Raw genomic sequence first — 13,919 nt, 5'->3', positions numbered from 1 at the left:
GATAAGAATATACTTTTTTCTGGCTTTTTTTATTTTTCCATCAGTTTCAACCACTAGATCGGTCCTCACTTTGTAGCTAGTTTCCTGTGTGTCCTCTTTGTCTTTCATGGTACCGCCATCTTCATTCTTGCTGATGGTTGGTTGCCACTTCTTCCTCCTCTTGTTAGTGTTGTCAGTTTGTCCTTTTCTTGTTTGATTTCCGCTTTGCTTTTTTCTTGTTTAATTTTTCTCCCTTGAACATGTTCTTATGGGCTGACTTTCTTCATCACCAACCGTCACTGAACCTCTTGACAGCCTCTTATAGTCTGCTTGTTCGCTTCACATTCCTGCAGGAGATGTTTGATGTTATTCTGGACGAAAACCAGCTAGAAGACGCTTGTGAGCACCTGGCCGAGTACATGGAGGTTTACTGGCGGGCAACACACCATCCAGTGCACGCGAACGTAGAGCAAAGTCTTATGACACCCCCCTCTGCTATTCCTGGATTGCAGGTATCTGTCCTGGTTTTTGGCAAATTACTCTATCATGCTAAAATTCTCGACCATCGCCAACCTCCCCCTAGACAGCATTACTTCAATTCTACCCATTTCTCTGTCTAAACAGTTACAGTCCTCAGAATAGTATTTGCTACAAGAAGTGATGTGTGTCTAACCTCCTCCGAACCCTGGGCAGAATGAGTTGTACTTGGATACAAGCGTAGACACCATGTAACACATAAACAGAGAGTGATTTTTGGTGTGCAACACTGCTATTTAAATCTGCTCTTGTGCATGTTTAGGGTGTGGCCATGGTACTGGTGAAAACTGATTATTGAGAGCACTCGGGGAGGGGAGGCGGTGAAGGTCTTCCGCAGCCCACTATAACCAGCTTCTGAAACTTGAAAATTTTCGGAACCTCATGCTGCCCACAGTGCAAAATCCCTGGCGGGCTCCTTGCCTTGCCCTCCAGTGGCAGGCCCTTACACTGCACACTACCTGCTGCTACTTACACTGCCTATGCATTGACAGATGCTCACACTCCCCACTTGTGCAGATCCTTACACTAAAAACCACTGCCAGATTCTCACTCTGCAACCCTGCAGCAGATCCTAATGCTGTCCACCAGTGTGAGACCACCCAACGGCCCACCAGTGCCACCTCACGAAACAGTCCATGCCTGTCATCTTCTCTTACTGTCCGCCATTGTGATTTCCAACTCTGCTCATCGGTGCCAGCATCTTTCGGTCCATCAGTGTAACCTCACTTCCACAATGCGCATCAGTAACAGGTGTGCAGACTGTCCACCAATTCAAGCTCCTTAGAATGCCCCAGGACGCATTTGTCACTTGACCGCCAGGGCCAGCTTCTCACACTTCTCCATCAGTGCATGTACCTCACACTGCTCACCAGTGACTCTCATAACACTACTGACCGTTAAGCAGCACTCTCTGAGACACTGGTACTTCTCGCAACAGGCCCATTAGCTCTTGGCAATGTCTAAAATTATGATCTTGTTCTTGTTTTCCTACAGACCCAGCAAATGATGGGTGACCGAGCAGGGGAGCACTCTCCCCTTGAGCGGGACAGTCTTATGCAGTCGGATGAGGCCAGTGAGAGTTCCCGGAAGACCTGGACGGCTGGTTCATCACAACGCAGTTCCCGCCACCTTGAGGAGGAGTACTCTGATGCATACCCCGATCTGTACCAACCACACCGGCATCATGACAGCGGGCTACACGGCACCAATGGGCATGATTCCCAGGACCGGCTGCTAGAGCGGGGCTCTGAACAGGATCACAATGAGAGGAACTGGCAACGCAATCGACCATGGCCCAGGGACAGCTACTGACAACCCACCCCAAATCCCCCACACCCTACAGCAAGGGACAGGCCATGGAACAGGGAATGCAAGTGATATTCCGGCCCCCTACATTCTGGCCCAGAGCGAGGAAAAGGCCTTGTCCTAGGGAAAGCTACTGATAACACAACCCCCCATACCCTGATGCAGAGCAAGGACAAGGCCATGGCCCGGGGGCAGTTATTGATATCCCGACACCCTTGCACCCCCTAAGCATATTGACCTGAGCCTGGAACAATCCACAGCACAGGGCAGCTACTGATATTCGGAACCCCCCTAAACCATTACAAGACAAGAAACAGGCTACAGCCTGAGGACAGCTGCCTGTGACCAGACAGACTCTCCAGACTCCTTACAGAGTGACAAACGGGCCAGTACCTATAGGCAACTACAGGAGTGAGGTAACCGGCTAGGCGCTCAGGTTCACTGTCACTGCTGCTCTTTTTCTGTAACACAGGGCTCAGGCTGAAGCAGAACAGCTCACAGGCTGAGGCGCTGCAGACTGGGGAAACTCAAATGTGTGCAGGCTTAAGTAGCACAATGCAGGAGAGGACATAGGCATGCACGGTACAGTATTGCAATTGTAAGAGCACATCTTGGTACAGGTGAGGCATATCAGCACATTGATTGATTAGGACCTGGAAAGGAGAGGCATAGGATAGCAGGGGAAAATGTCTGGGCTCTGGAAAGTGTAGGAGATGGTGGTTCATCTGGCCGCAAGTTGGAAGGCAGGACAGGGCAGCATTATTGTGCATGATCCCCTTGATGACACCAATCTCATCCCGCCAAGCCAGTTTGACTGGGAGTATATTAATGAAGTTGTGAGGGAAGAAACGCACAAATCTGTCCAGATGCCAACAAAACCTGAGTGGTGATTGTAGCACGCAGGTGGTGAAAGAAGATCCCTGAGATAGAAAGGTATAGCCCAAAGCTTGGAGAAGCCTGCGGGAGAGTGACACAAGCATTAAGTCAGACAGGGCTCAGCAGTTCACAGGGCCCATAGTGCCCAGAGTGTAAACACCCAGCGCAGACCACAGATTCCACAGGCTAACTGAGATGTGCCAAAGATGTTCGGGCCGTGACGGCCTACAGAGACAGAACAGACCAATAAAAGCACAGGAAGCATCCATTGTTGCTCATAGTGGTGCCACGCAAAGCCTTCTGGGATAATGACAGGCGTGCTAGTGCAGGTGAAGCCATATCTACAGAACAATCAAATAATTACCTGGTTGCAATTTATTTCGAGCAAAAAATTTGGAGATTGGTATAATCAAGATTGGCATCACTTGGGCAAGCACACAGAGAGCTGTGCCACAATTAACTGAACTCAGGCGGCTATAACGCCCCTGCAATTTTGGTGCACATTTGCAGCAAGCATTGAGGGATAATTGACGCCTGTACAGGGGAAAGATACACAAGTATTTGCTCTTATAAAAAAGGCCTTATCTAGATAGACAACAGAGAAGGTGATATACCATGTTCAAGGGGCCATGTAGTTGGAAATAGCCTAAGAAAGTGATAGCGTAGTATAATGTTGCCTGTATGTGGTGCGCTGTGTTAGCTTCTGAGCACTATCCTGAAGTCTGGCATACAGATGTTCCAAACGAGATCACCTTTCGAGCAGTTGCTAGAAACCACAAGCCCAACTAGGAGAGTCTGCTTCTGTCAGAGCTTATACGTGTTGTATTGAGACACTTGATAGCTATTCGGGGGAACTAATAGAGCCGGGTATCACATCGGATGGGTGGTGCACATATCTTGCTTCATGCTGGGGACCAGAATCGGGACATGCACGTTGAAGGTTGCAATGCACATCTTTATGTAAACTGACACTTAGTTTGCAGCTTCGGCCATGGCACTGGCAGAAGTGAAAAAGTCCCTTCTGAAAAAGACAGCTTTTACTGAACAATGTCCATCCAAAGTGCTGCGATGGCCTGATGCTCAAGCCCTTTGGGATTGCAAAGATCAAAGGAAAGAGTGTCATGGTAGATCTTTTGTGATCGAAAATTATCGATCCACCACTCTATGGAAAAAACTGGATCCAGACATTGGGAATATTAGTGTGTCTTTAATGGCGAACAGTAGAAACCTCGGGAACCTGGCAGCGGTGTGGGACCAGAAACTGGGCAAAAGCTAAGGCAGTGTAAGTGCAGCTGGAGATGAAGGCTGGTTCCAAGATAAAACATTGCAAGGCCAAATGAGTTCTGTCCAGGAAAAAGGTGAGCATCGCCAATATACCAGTTATAATAAATTGGGGAGCTCATATTTGGTGAAGATTGTCAAATGGCCCTCCCCAATCAGTTGAGGATTGGCCTGTTAGCATCACTGGTAGACGGAAAGACAATTTCAAAGGCTGACAGGGAGCAAGTACCCTTGTCAATGGAGGTGCTTGCTGAGAGTTGGCCACTATATATCAACAAGCGACCGGAACTAGGCCGATATCACTGAATGGAATTTGAAGTACTGTCTGTGCTCCAAATATAGTATTGCATCATGGATACAATATTGGCAGGCAGCACATCTACCCAATGATGGGAAATCCGAGAAGGGCCAGCAGCAGATATAAGTCACTTTCCAGAAGATGGAGGATTATTAGTAACAGCAAATCTTAAAGTATTTGCAAGTTGTCGTCACATGTTTACCACCAGTCTACTGAACATCAGAACATATTTCATGCTGGTAAAGATATGCTCCAGACGCCACCACTGCTGGTACATTATGATCCCAAGACACGTGTAGCGGTGGTGCATAACACTTCCCCTTATGAACTTGGAGGGTTGTCTCATCTAACGCCACATGTTACCACGCAGCCAATTAATTTTTGTTTTCCTAAACACAGGCAGATGACAACTATGCACAAAATCACACACGCAGTCCCAGAAATCTGTTGGGGTTTACTGTGTCGGCATAAACGTCACCTTAGTAATTTACTACAAGACCCTACTACCAAATTCGTTCCAAACCCAGAAAGGGCACCTTTACAGCCACTGGAGCAATGTGCTTTACTTCTTAGAGACTGGATTGCCAAATTCACTGCTGTTCGCCGGATCGGCACTGCATTGTGGATGCCATGTCCCAGTTGATTGTCAGGGCATTGATAGTACAGAAAGCTCAGGTGCAAACAAGAAGCTTCTAGCATCAGAGAACCAAAAGGTCTTGTTTGTCTAGCATCCACCATTATGCGACAGGAGGCCGCCTCAAAGCTCGCACATATGTAGAGGATCTGACCACCACAGACCAAGACACCGCCTAGGTTTACCCCAAGGGCACTCTGCAAGCTGGAGTAGACCACAGAATTGGCCAGGGCTCTGTGGAGCTAAAGTATGGTAAGGTCGGTGGATATCCAGAAATCAATTAGTACAACTGCACAAAGTCCAGCTGCGAATCCTCTTCATGAGAGTGAGCGGGCTTCTGTGTGGTGGCTCAGTCGCATTGCAGTATTGCAATAAGGGCTGCAGGCTGCATGGGATCTACTTGCTAACACGGAGAATAACCATCAGAATGTCTGTGTCACCCATAACTACAAAGTTGTTTCTGGTCCAGATGGCTGCAAACTGAAAAAGGATGAGGCTCTGGCCATCTCTTCGACTGTGACAGGAACTACTATAGTTGTGTGACGACCCCTGCTCTCCCACATTGCTGTTTATTTGTTGCCAAGACTGATAGTCACATGCAAAACACAATTTTCAACAGCATCATTGAGTAGAGCACTAGGTGTGGGGATCTGTAGCTGACCTACAGGATCGAATTCCATCAGGCTGAACTTAGCTTTCTATCCTTCAGAGATCAACACAGTGAGTACCATTGAGTTGGACAGTGGTACAACCTGTAATTGAAAGCATTACGAATGAGCAGAAAGCACAGTAGGCAACCTACACAGTATTTAAAAGGAAGAACAACCAGAGGAGACTGGAGTAAAATTGCATAGTGTCGTCAAATACAATTAAGCCCTGAAAGTGACTGAAGAGTTAGGTGGAGGCAAGTTGGAACTGTAGGACTTTTAAAATCACACAAGTGTGCTCCATCTTGTATTTTGAAAACGCATCCTATGCACAGACACCAACTGAGTAATCGAGCACAGGTAGTATAGAGGCGAGGATGCAGCTGGACAGCATTTGGGACTGGGTGAGCATGCTCACTTGCGTGGGGCTATACAAATTGACTCCAAGACGCGGCACCACAGGTACCAAAATCCTATACAGAGCATATGTGCAAGGGACAAGTATGGGTTCGTCATGCAAATCAGTTGCTACTCCGTTCAGCAGACCATGAGTCGGCACTAGTGTTCCGTCAGCTGACAGAAGAGCACCCCCAGCCCCCTGCAAAAATCAGGTGACAACGGGGAGCGGGCCTAAGTAGAATGAGGAAGAGAAAGAGGAGAGTCCCGATTACACTCACCACACACAGGATCAAGCCGCAGACATCTCGGTGGAAGAGCCAGCACCATCCCAGCAGGGAACGGTGGGTGACAGAGCAATGGAAGTCTACAGAGACGCTGCCAATTTGGTGGACAGACAATTAGAGGCATTCCAGAAAAAAGACAAACCAGACTTTGTTGAGGTGTTTTGGGATTAGAGATGTGCAGTGCTGGTTCAGCATAACTCCCTTGTCCTGGGGCCTATGGGTGGATTGCAGGGGGCAATTGACAGGGGCCTTGATGCAATGGTATGGTGGTGCAAGGCATGTGCTTAGCTGCCCTGTGCATATGAGCCTTAAGCTACAAGCTACAACTCTTGTCCAGGAAGGTGTGTGGGCATAACCACAGGTTTCCTGACTCCAGAGAGCCGATGGATGTAGCTGTGAGGAAAGCAATCCTTGGTCTTTGGATTTAGCTGTGAGGAAAGCAATCCTTGGCCTTTGGATGCAACTGTCAGGAAAACAATCCCTGGTCTTTGGATGTAGCTGTGAGGAAAACAATCCTTGGTCTTTGGATGAAGCTGTGAAGAAAGCAATCCTTGGCCTATGGATGCAGCTGTGAGGAAAGCAATCCCTGTTTTTTGGATGTAGCTGTGAGGAAAGCAATCCCTGGTCTTTGGATGTAGCTGTGAGGAAAGCAATCCTTTGGTCTTTGGTTGTAGCTGTGAGGAAAGCAATCCTTGGTCTTTGGATGTAGCTGTGAGGAAAGCAATTCTTGGTCTTTGGATGTAGCTGTGAGGAAAGCAATCCTTGGTCTTTGGATGTAGCTGTGAGGAAAGCAATCCTTGGTCTTTGGTTGTAGCTGTGAGGAAAGCTATCCTTGGTCTTTGGTTGTAGCTGTGAGGAAAGCAATCCTTGGTCTTTGGTTGTAGCTGTGAGGAAAGCAATCCTTGGTCTTTGGATGTAGCTGTGACGAAAGCAATTGTTGGTCTTTGGATGTAGCTGTGAGGACAGCAATCCTTGGTATTTGAATGTAGCTTTGAGGAAAGCAATCGTTGGTCTTTGGATGTAGCTGTAAGGAAAGCAATCCCTGGTCTTGACTTCTTCCAGTTCTCAGTTGAACCTGTGCATATGTACCGAGACCCTCGGAGCAGTGGTGGGGTCAGGGGTAGAATTAGGCCACTGCAACAGAAGTGGACCTCCGCGAGGACAGTCCACCCCCTCTATGGGCATCAGAAGAACATCAGCATTCCAAAGAGGCTAGCGCAATCTGCTGGAGAAGGGCATACACCAAGGCAGACAGCAGACTCCTTAGGGCTGGAGGTCTACAACCTGTGGCTCTTCAGATGTTTTGGACTACAGCCGCCTTTATCCATCATCTTTGGCTATGTTGGCTAGTGTTGCTGCAGAGCCAAAGGTTGCCAGACCCTGCTGTAGACAGACTAGTGCAGTAGAAGTCTTCCTGCTCGGGATTGGATCTAAGAATGTTTGCGACTTTTTTTTATTGACCTAAACTTTTGCCGAATCTTTTTTTTAAACAACATTGACCCCTTTTTTAAACTGCAAAATCCAGGGGGAGACTCCCCACACTCCCCCTGCTATGTACCTTACCGCAACTTACCATCCTCATTTTGCACTAAAAGAAAAGTGGTGCAACAATTCCACATAAAGCAATTCGGCAAAAGTGGGTAATATGTGGGGATTCCATGAGCAAAAACACAAAGTGGCACCGGAGCAGAGTCCAGGCCAGCAGAAGGGGTGTCTAAGCAGAGTCCGGGGCAGCTTAGGTCTGAGCACATAGAAATGAAAAGTCAAGACTTAGATCAAATCTCACAAGAAACCAGGGGGCTGTGAGTGCCCAGGCTATGCTGGGGAAGCTGGACATGAAATTCCAACAGCAGAACTTAACAAGACGGATTGTGACCGCCATTGTGAATGGCCTCACTGTCTCTCCAATGGGATCTGGGGAACGTGTAGGACTCAGAGCCCCTTAACAGGGGGATCTCAAAGCGTCACATAACTACCCCATGAGGGGCCGAGCTCAGGGACACTAGTGCACTGCCAGAAGGGCCCCCACTGCCGTACCTGCTCTACCATCCTTCAATCTACCCAGGTGTTTGACCATTCATCAATACACAGACGGAAAATGCACACCCCAGCAAGTCAGAATGGTACTGCACTGAACCATGCCCGCTTCAGGCCCCCTAATCATGGCACATTCGATTGCAGTGCCTTCCCCTACCAGAGGGTAGTGTAATATTACAAAACCCAGGCGGGCAGAATTTAAAATAACCAGTGATTCCATGAACCTTTAACCTCCAGCCGCTGCCACCTTAGCACAATGCCTGCAGCTCCCAAAAAAGGATGGAGCAAGACCCAGCAGCGCTTAAGAACTTGCACTAAAAACACAACAAACAATTGTGGCAAATGTCACTTCCCCCAAACCTTGGTGCAGTGGAACACTCTAAACTTCACAACAGCACAATCAAATCTCGCTCCCTGGATCCGCCATATTCGCACAATGGAATGATCCATTACCCATGTTACAGGGGGAGTCTCGACTACGCCCACCCTTGCACAACAAATGTTCCACAACCCCTGCCATGTCACAGTGGAGTGCCCCACTGGCCTTGCCAACGGCACAACACACATAAAATGTGATTTTTAAAAAGAAGTTGGTGACAAGTGGGGAGACTGTAGTAGTTACCATCCATGAAGCGCTAACTTAAACACTTAAAAACCCAGACATGTCATGCAGTAGGCGCCCAAATCAAATGAAATCCCAATTGAATGATCCAGTGGAATTTTCCATCACCCCAACCAAGCACATTGGGATGCGTGGATCTACCTGCCATGATGCAGTAGGCTGCTCCGTCTACCACTTTCTTGCACATTGGCATGCTCCCAGACACACCATGACACAAAGAGATGACCCTTACACTGTCACGCAGTGGCATGCTCCATGAACCTCCTTCCACTGTGACACAATGATTTAACCCATTACCATCACTGCACAAGGTGGCAAGTCTTCATTAACCCCTAAGTTGCTCAGTGGCATGCTCCTTCACCTACATTTATATTGCAGAGTGGTGTGCTCTGTTAGCCCTTTCTCCATAGTGTAGAACCATGCGCCATCTCCCCATCATTGCACACTGGCATGCTATATTATTCCCCAACACCCCTCCCCGATTGCACAGTGGCATGCTCCATAAATGACCCCACTTAATTGCAGTTATGTGCTCACTTTTCCGCTCATTGCATAGCAGAAACAGAACTGACCAGCAACATGGGTCCTGTTGGAGATTTAGGCCACCTGCACATCCTAATCTTCAGGGAGGGCCTGGGGCTTGACCTCTTGAACTCTTATGCACAAGCGAACCGTGCACCTTATGGAAGTGGTGTTCTCAAAAGTGACATCGGCCCCCACAGATCGCAGACCACTTGGTGCCATCGCCCCCTTTCCTCATTATTGCCGGATCAGCGACACACAAGGTTCCTAGGCAGGCAGAAGAACGATTACAAACACTTATAAACTCTGGGAAGATCCCTGCGTTCCTTGATACATTTCAATCCAGGTGTGCAGATCTGTTCCGGGGAACAACTGAACACTAAATGAAATTAATATAAGCCCTCCTTCCTTAACACCACGCATCCCACGCAGTGGGACACAGGCACAAACACAAAGGCACACGCACGCACACATGAGTTCATGCATCCATTGACATGCCATCAGTTTTGCTTTGAATCCTAACCGGGCGCCTCATTGTCAAAGATCAGAGTTAGGGTGACACGAATCAAAGATCAGGTGGAACTGGTGGTTGCACCAATGAGCCGGGGATGCCGTACACCTGGAAACCATCAGGGGTGCGCCTACCCCTAAATGACACCTGCTTGCTCACGGGGCTACTCCAAAGCAGAGAGGGCGCATCTTCGCCTTCACTTTTGAAAGATGTGAACGACAACCTAGGGTTTAATGCTGTGAACAAGTTATGAACACACTACCGCCATTCTACACAGGAAAGGGCTGGGGCGATGGATTGTCAAGATGAGAAACTGGTTCGTTAGGGCTTTTCTGCTCAATGTAAAGTGATGACTAGTCTACACTGTTGCTTACAGTCCACACACTACTAGTAGAACGTGGGTGGCTCTTCTCCTCTGCTTTGTGGTGCGACATCACTTTAGCTAAAAGGTTCCAATTAAAAAAAAATCTATGATGTATGTTTTCAATTGTACCATTACTGAGTAATACATTAACTTCATTTTTTTTTTTTACATTTAAAGGACTTTTGTTGTATGAAAGCTGGTGTTATGATTATTTTGTGCTTGCAATTTGCTTCAAAACTTTGTTTATGCCGTCTCTGAAATGCCCCCTTGGAATCTCAGCAGCGCCTCTGGAGCGCCCAGAGTGCAGATGAGTGCAAAATGGCTCCCTTGCACTTCAGAGACTTCTCTTCTGATACTGTGTGGGCAAGCTGACTAGTAGCTGTTACCAAAATGATTCCACAGCCCGTAAAAGAGGCAATGCAATTCGGCTTGCAACAATAAGTTCAATGTATATGCTTCCCTGCACCCCCCCCCCCCCACCTCAATATATCAAGAACTAGAACTCGTATGTGCAGGCCTCAGAAGGCAAGTAGATAAGGAACTGCAGCGTCATCTTTTTATAACTTGCCGCCTAAATATGACGAAAACTTGATCAGGTCCTGTCTCCCATACCACAGCCCCTCTCGTGGCTTTCTCTCAAACCACACCTCAGCCTTCTGCTGCTCCCCACACTGGATGGCCAGCCAGCTCAGAGTCCTGTGCAACCTGTGGGGTGTATGGACTGCACTGCACATATGGCGCACACACTGAAGAATCCCTTGTAATAACTCAAAGGGGCTCATAGTGCGCGGAGCGTGTTACACGTGTCTTAACGTCTCCGTTCACACTCCGATGCAGAAGGAGGAGGGCCGGGCGGAGCAGAAGTTACGTTTCTACCTCCCTTTTAACCCTCCGCCTTTAAAAACGAGTTGGTTTTACGCAACATGAGATTTTCATGCTGGTGTAAAATCAGTGATTGCCTATGTAAGACGCTTGCTTGTTACAGCTCAAAAAGTAGGCAGGTTAGTCGAAAATCATTGTTGACGCTGCCTGCCAGCGGTTACTCATTTTGCACTGCACAGTGCAAAAGGCAGGTGCAAAGGTGCATCCTCCTCCCTTTTGCATTCTGCAATGCAAATGACGAAAATTGCCCAGAGGGGCCCTGTTTGCACGTATGTGCAAACGTAAGCAGTCACCTCGGGCAATTTACTCTAATTTGTAAAATGAGCTTCTATATATTTAAATTTTTCTACCGCTCCACAGACCCATAGGACTCAGGGTGAACAAAATATTCAGCTTTGGATTGTCCTGCTAAAAAGTGACTGGAGCCTGTAGACCTGCAGAATCGAGCTCTGGGGCATCTGGACTGCACTGTTCTGCCCGCCCCATGCCACCATGCAACCTGAAGCAGATATTCTAACTCCTACTGAGTCTCCATGCGCATTTGGTAAGCCTGGCAGACCTTGGGGCCCCTGAGGTAAGAGGCTTCCCTAACACCACAACAAAAACTCCTCTACAGAAGTGTCAACAGCCAAGCCTGCTGAGAAGTGACATAACTCATTTCAACATTTTCAATCAACAATGCTGAATTGCATTTTCGTCATTTCCTGAGTATTATAGCAAAAGGACTTGGCACTATTGTTTCTTACACGTTATGATCGTCTCCACTACCTCATGTACCTTGAACTAAGTAGAGAACTCCTCCTCCAAACTGTCCCCGGTGGACCGCACAGTGCCCTTAAATGCACAAAATGGGCCTGCTTAGGTCAGATCTAACACTCCACCCTAATATGGAGTCCATACCGAACTCCCTCCGTTAAGTAAAACTCCTCCCGCCCATGTCAAGCCCTAGGGCAATGAGTCAAGCAACACGTCTTAAACTCAGTCCTGCTAAGTCTTTGACCCTCTCCAGGTGTACTCGCATTGAACAGACCAAAGCTATAATGATGTCAATGTAAATTCCTTTTTTCTCTTGTCCTCTCACTGCTCTTGTACTGGGTCTATTGCTCGACCTGTTTCTTTTTTTGCTCAAATGGTACCACCAAGATGTAGATGATGAGTTGCGTTCAGACAATCTTCATGGTTGGATGCTAGGTGTTATAGCCTTTGAGGTCCCCGAGGCCGCCCCACACAGCACGCACGAACACACAAGGAATGACTCACGGACACGTCTGCTGGCACTGGGGTCCCGGCAGCAACTGCCGTCCAGTCCACGTTTATTGACTCTGTTCATACGTGTGCCGAAACGAGGCTTGCGCATGCGTGCACACAACATTACTACGTAACATCTCTTCTTTTCTTTAAACAAGAAAACATGACATCATATAACATAACAACAACTCAACGTGAGTTAACCAACATTGTTTCCCCTCCGCTCTAACCGTGGGGGTCCATGACATAGTCTCGAAATCGAACAGGGGGTTGTCGTCCCTCTCAGCTTGGATACCTGCTGCTACTCCCTGAGGTCGGCAGTGGCACTTCCATTGGCGGGCCTTCTTCCCCGTGTGGGTTTCCCGCCAGTCGGGCTTCCTCTGGACCGGACTGCTCAGCCAACTCCGGCAGGTCAGCTGCTAGGCTCGCCTCAATCTTCTTGAAGAATGGCCTGTTTCTGGTCACCGTCCCTCACCCTTTGGCGGCTATCACCATAGACCCTCTCACATGGATTACCCCAAGGGGTTGTGGTTCGTAGGTGAGAGACATCTTCCCTTTGGGATGTCAGTTCCTTACTAGCACGGTGTCACCCACCGCAATGTCTTTCTCCCGGAGGTTTCTCTGCTCGCTCTCTCTCTCTCGTTTTAGTCCTTCCTCTCCTGTCTGACACGTTCGTCATCAATCACTCCCGGTGTTCTTCCCTCCACTTCCGGAATTAATCCTCTCGGACACCGCTTGAATAGGGCTTCCGCCGGTGGGACGCCTGTGGACTGGTGTGGAGTTGTCCGGTATTCCCGCAGAAACTCAAATAGGTTCCGTCGTAACTCCCCTCCCCCATTTATGGAGATGCGAAAGGTCTTATTCAAGGTTCGCATGAACCTCTCTGCTTCTCTGTTGGCCCTGGGCCAGAGTGGTGTCACTTTCCAGTGTCTAAATCCTCTTTCTTCCAGGTATTTCGCAAATTGGCTACCTTGAAATGGCACTTTTCCGAACATAGTACTAGTGGGAACCTGTGGGTGGCAAAAATCTTTTCTAGCGCTAAAATGGTGCGGTCGCAGGCCGTCGATTCCACCAGTTCTACTTTCGGATATCTCGACCATTGGTCTACAAACGCTAGGAAGTACATGCCTCTTCCAGTGGACCCAAAGTCTGCATGAAAGGTACCCCAATGTTGCTCACTCCTCTCCATTGATCTGATCAGGGGCACCCTCTCTGCCGGACTCGCCGCTTGACATGGGACACACCCATGCACAAATTCGTCCACTCTGCGCTCCAGGTCGGGAAACCATACTTTGGGCATTAGGCAAGCTTTTGTTTTTGCAGTCCCTTGGTGCCCTGTGTGTGCTAGCTCCAGCACCTTGGTCACAAGCTATCTTGGGATTACTATTTGTCGGCCCCATAGGATGAGGCCGTCCTCAGACACTGACAGCTCATTTCTTACTTTCCATAGCGCTTGCATGTCTTGCTGAGCTCCTGTCTCCCTCCTGGAATTG

At 48.4% G+C, this 13,919-nt stretch overlaps 1 protein-coding gene across 3 annotated transcripts in view; it reads left to right on the top strand.

The window, feature by feature from the left end:
* The window catches only part of CACNB3 (calcium voltage-gated channel auxiliary subunit beta 3), a 544,884-nt gene extending 534,393 nt beyond the window's left edge, over window positions 1-10,491 (top strand). For all 3 annotated transcript variants that reach the window (XM_069653855.1, XM_069653854.1, XM_069653853.1), the window contains exons 12-13: window positions 333-491; window positions 1,510-10,491. In XM_069653855.1, coding sequence (XP_069509956.1) covers window positions 333-491; window positions 1,510-1,827 — 477 coding nt within the window. In that variant the 3' untranslated portion in view covers window positions 1,828-10,491. The remainder of the gene's footprint in view (window positions 1-332; window positions 492-1,509) is intronic.
* The last annotated feature ends 3,428 nt before the right edge of the window (window positions 10,492-13,919 follow it).

This window comes from Ambystoma mexicanum, chromosome 3q, assembly GCF_040938575.1.
Source record: "Ambystoma mexicanum isolate Mex_15411 chromosome 3q, UKY_AmexF1_1, whole genome shotgun sequence".
Lineage (NCBI taxonomy): Eukaryota > Metazoa > Chordata > Amphibia > Caudata > Ambystomatidae > Ambystoma > Ambystoma mexicanum.
This window is presented reverse-complemented; position numbering and strand designations above follow the sequence as displayed.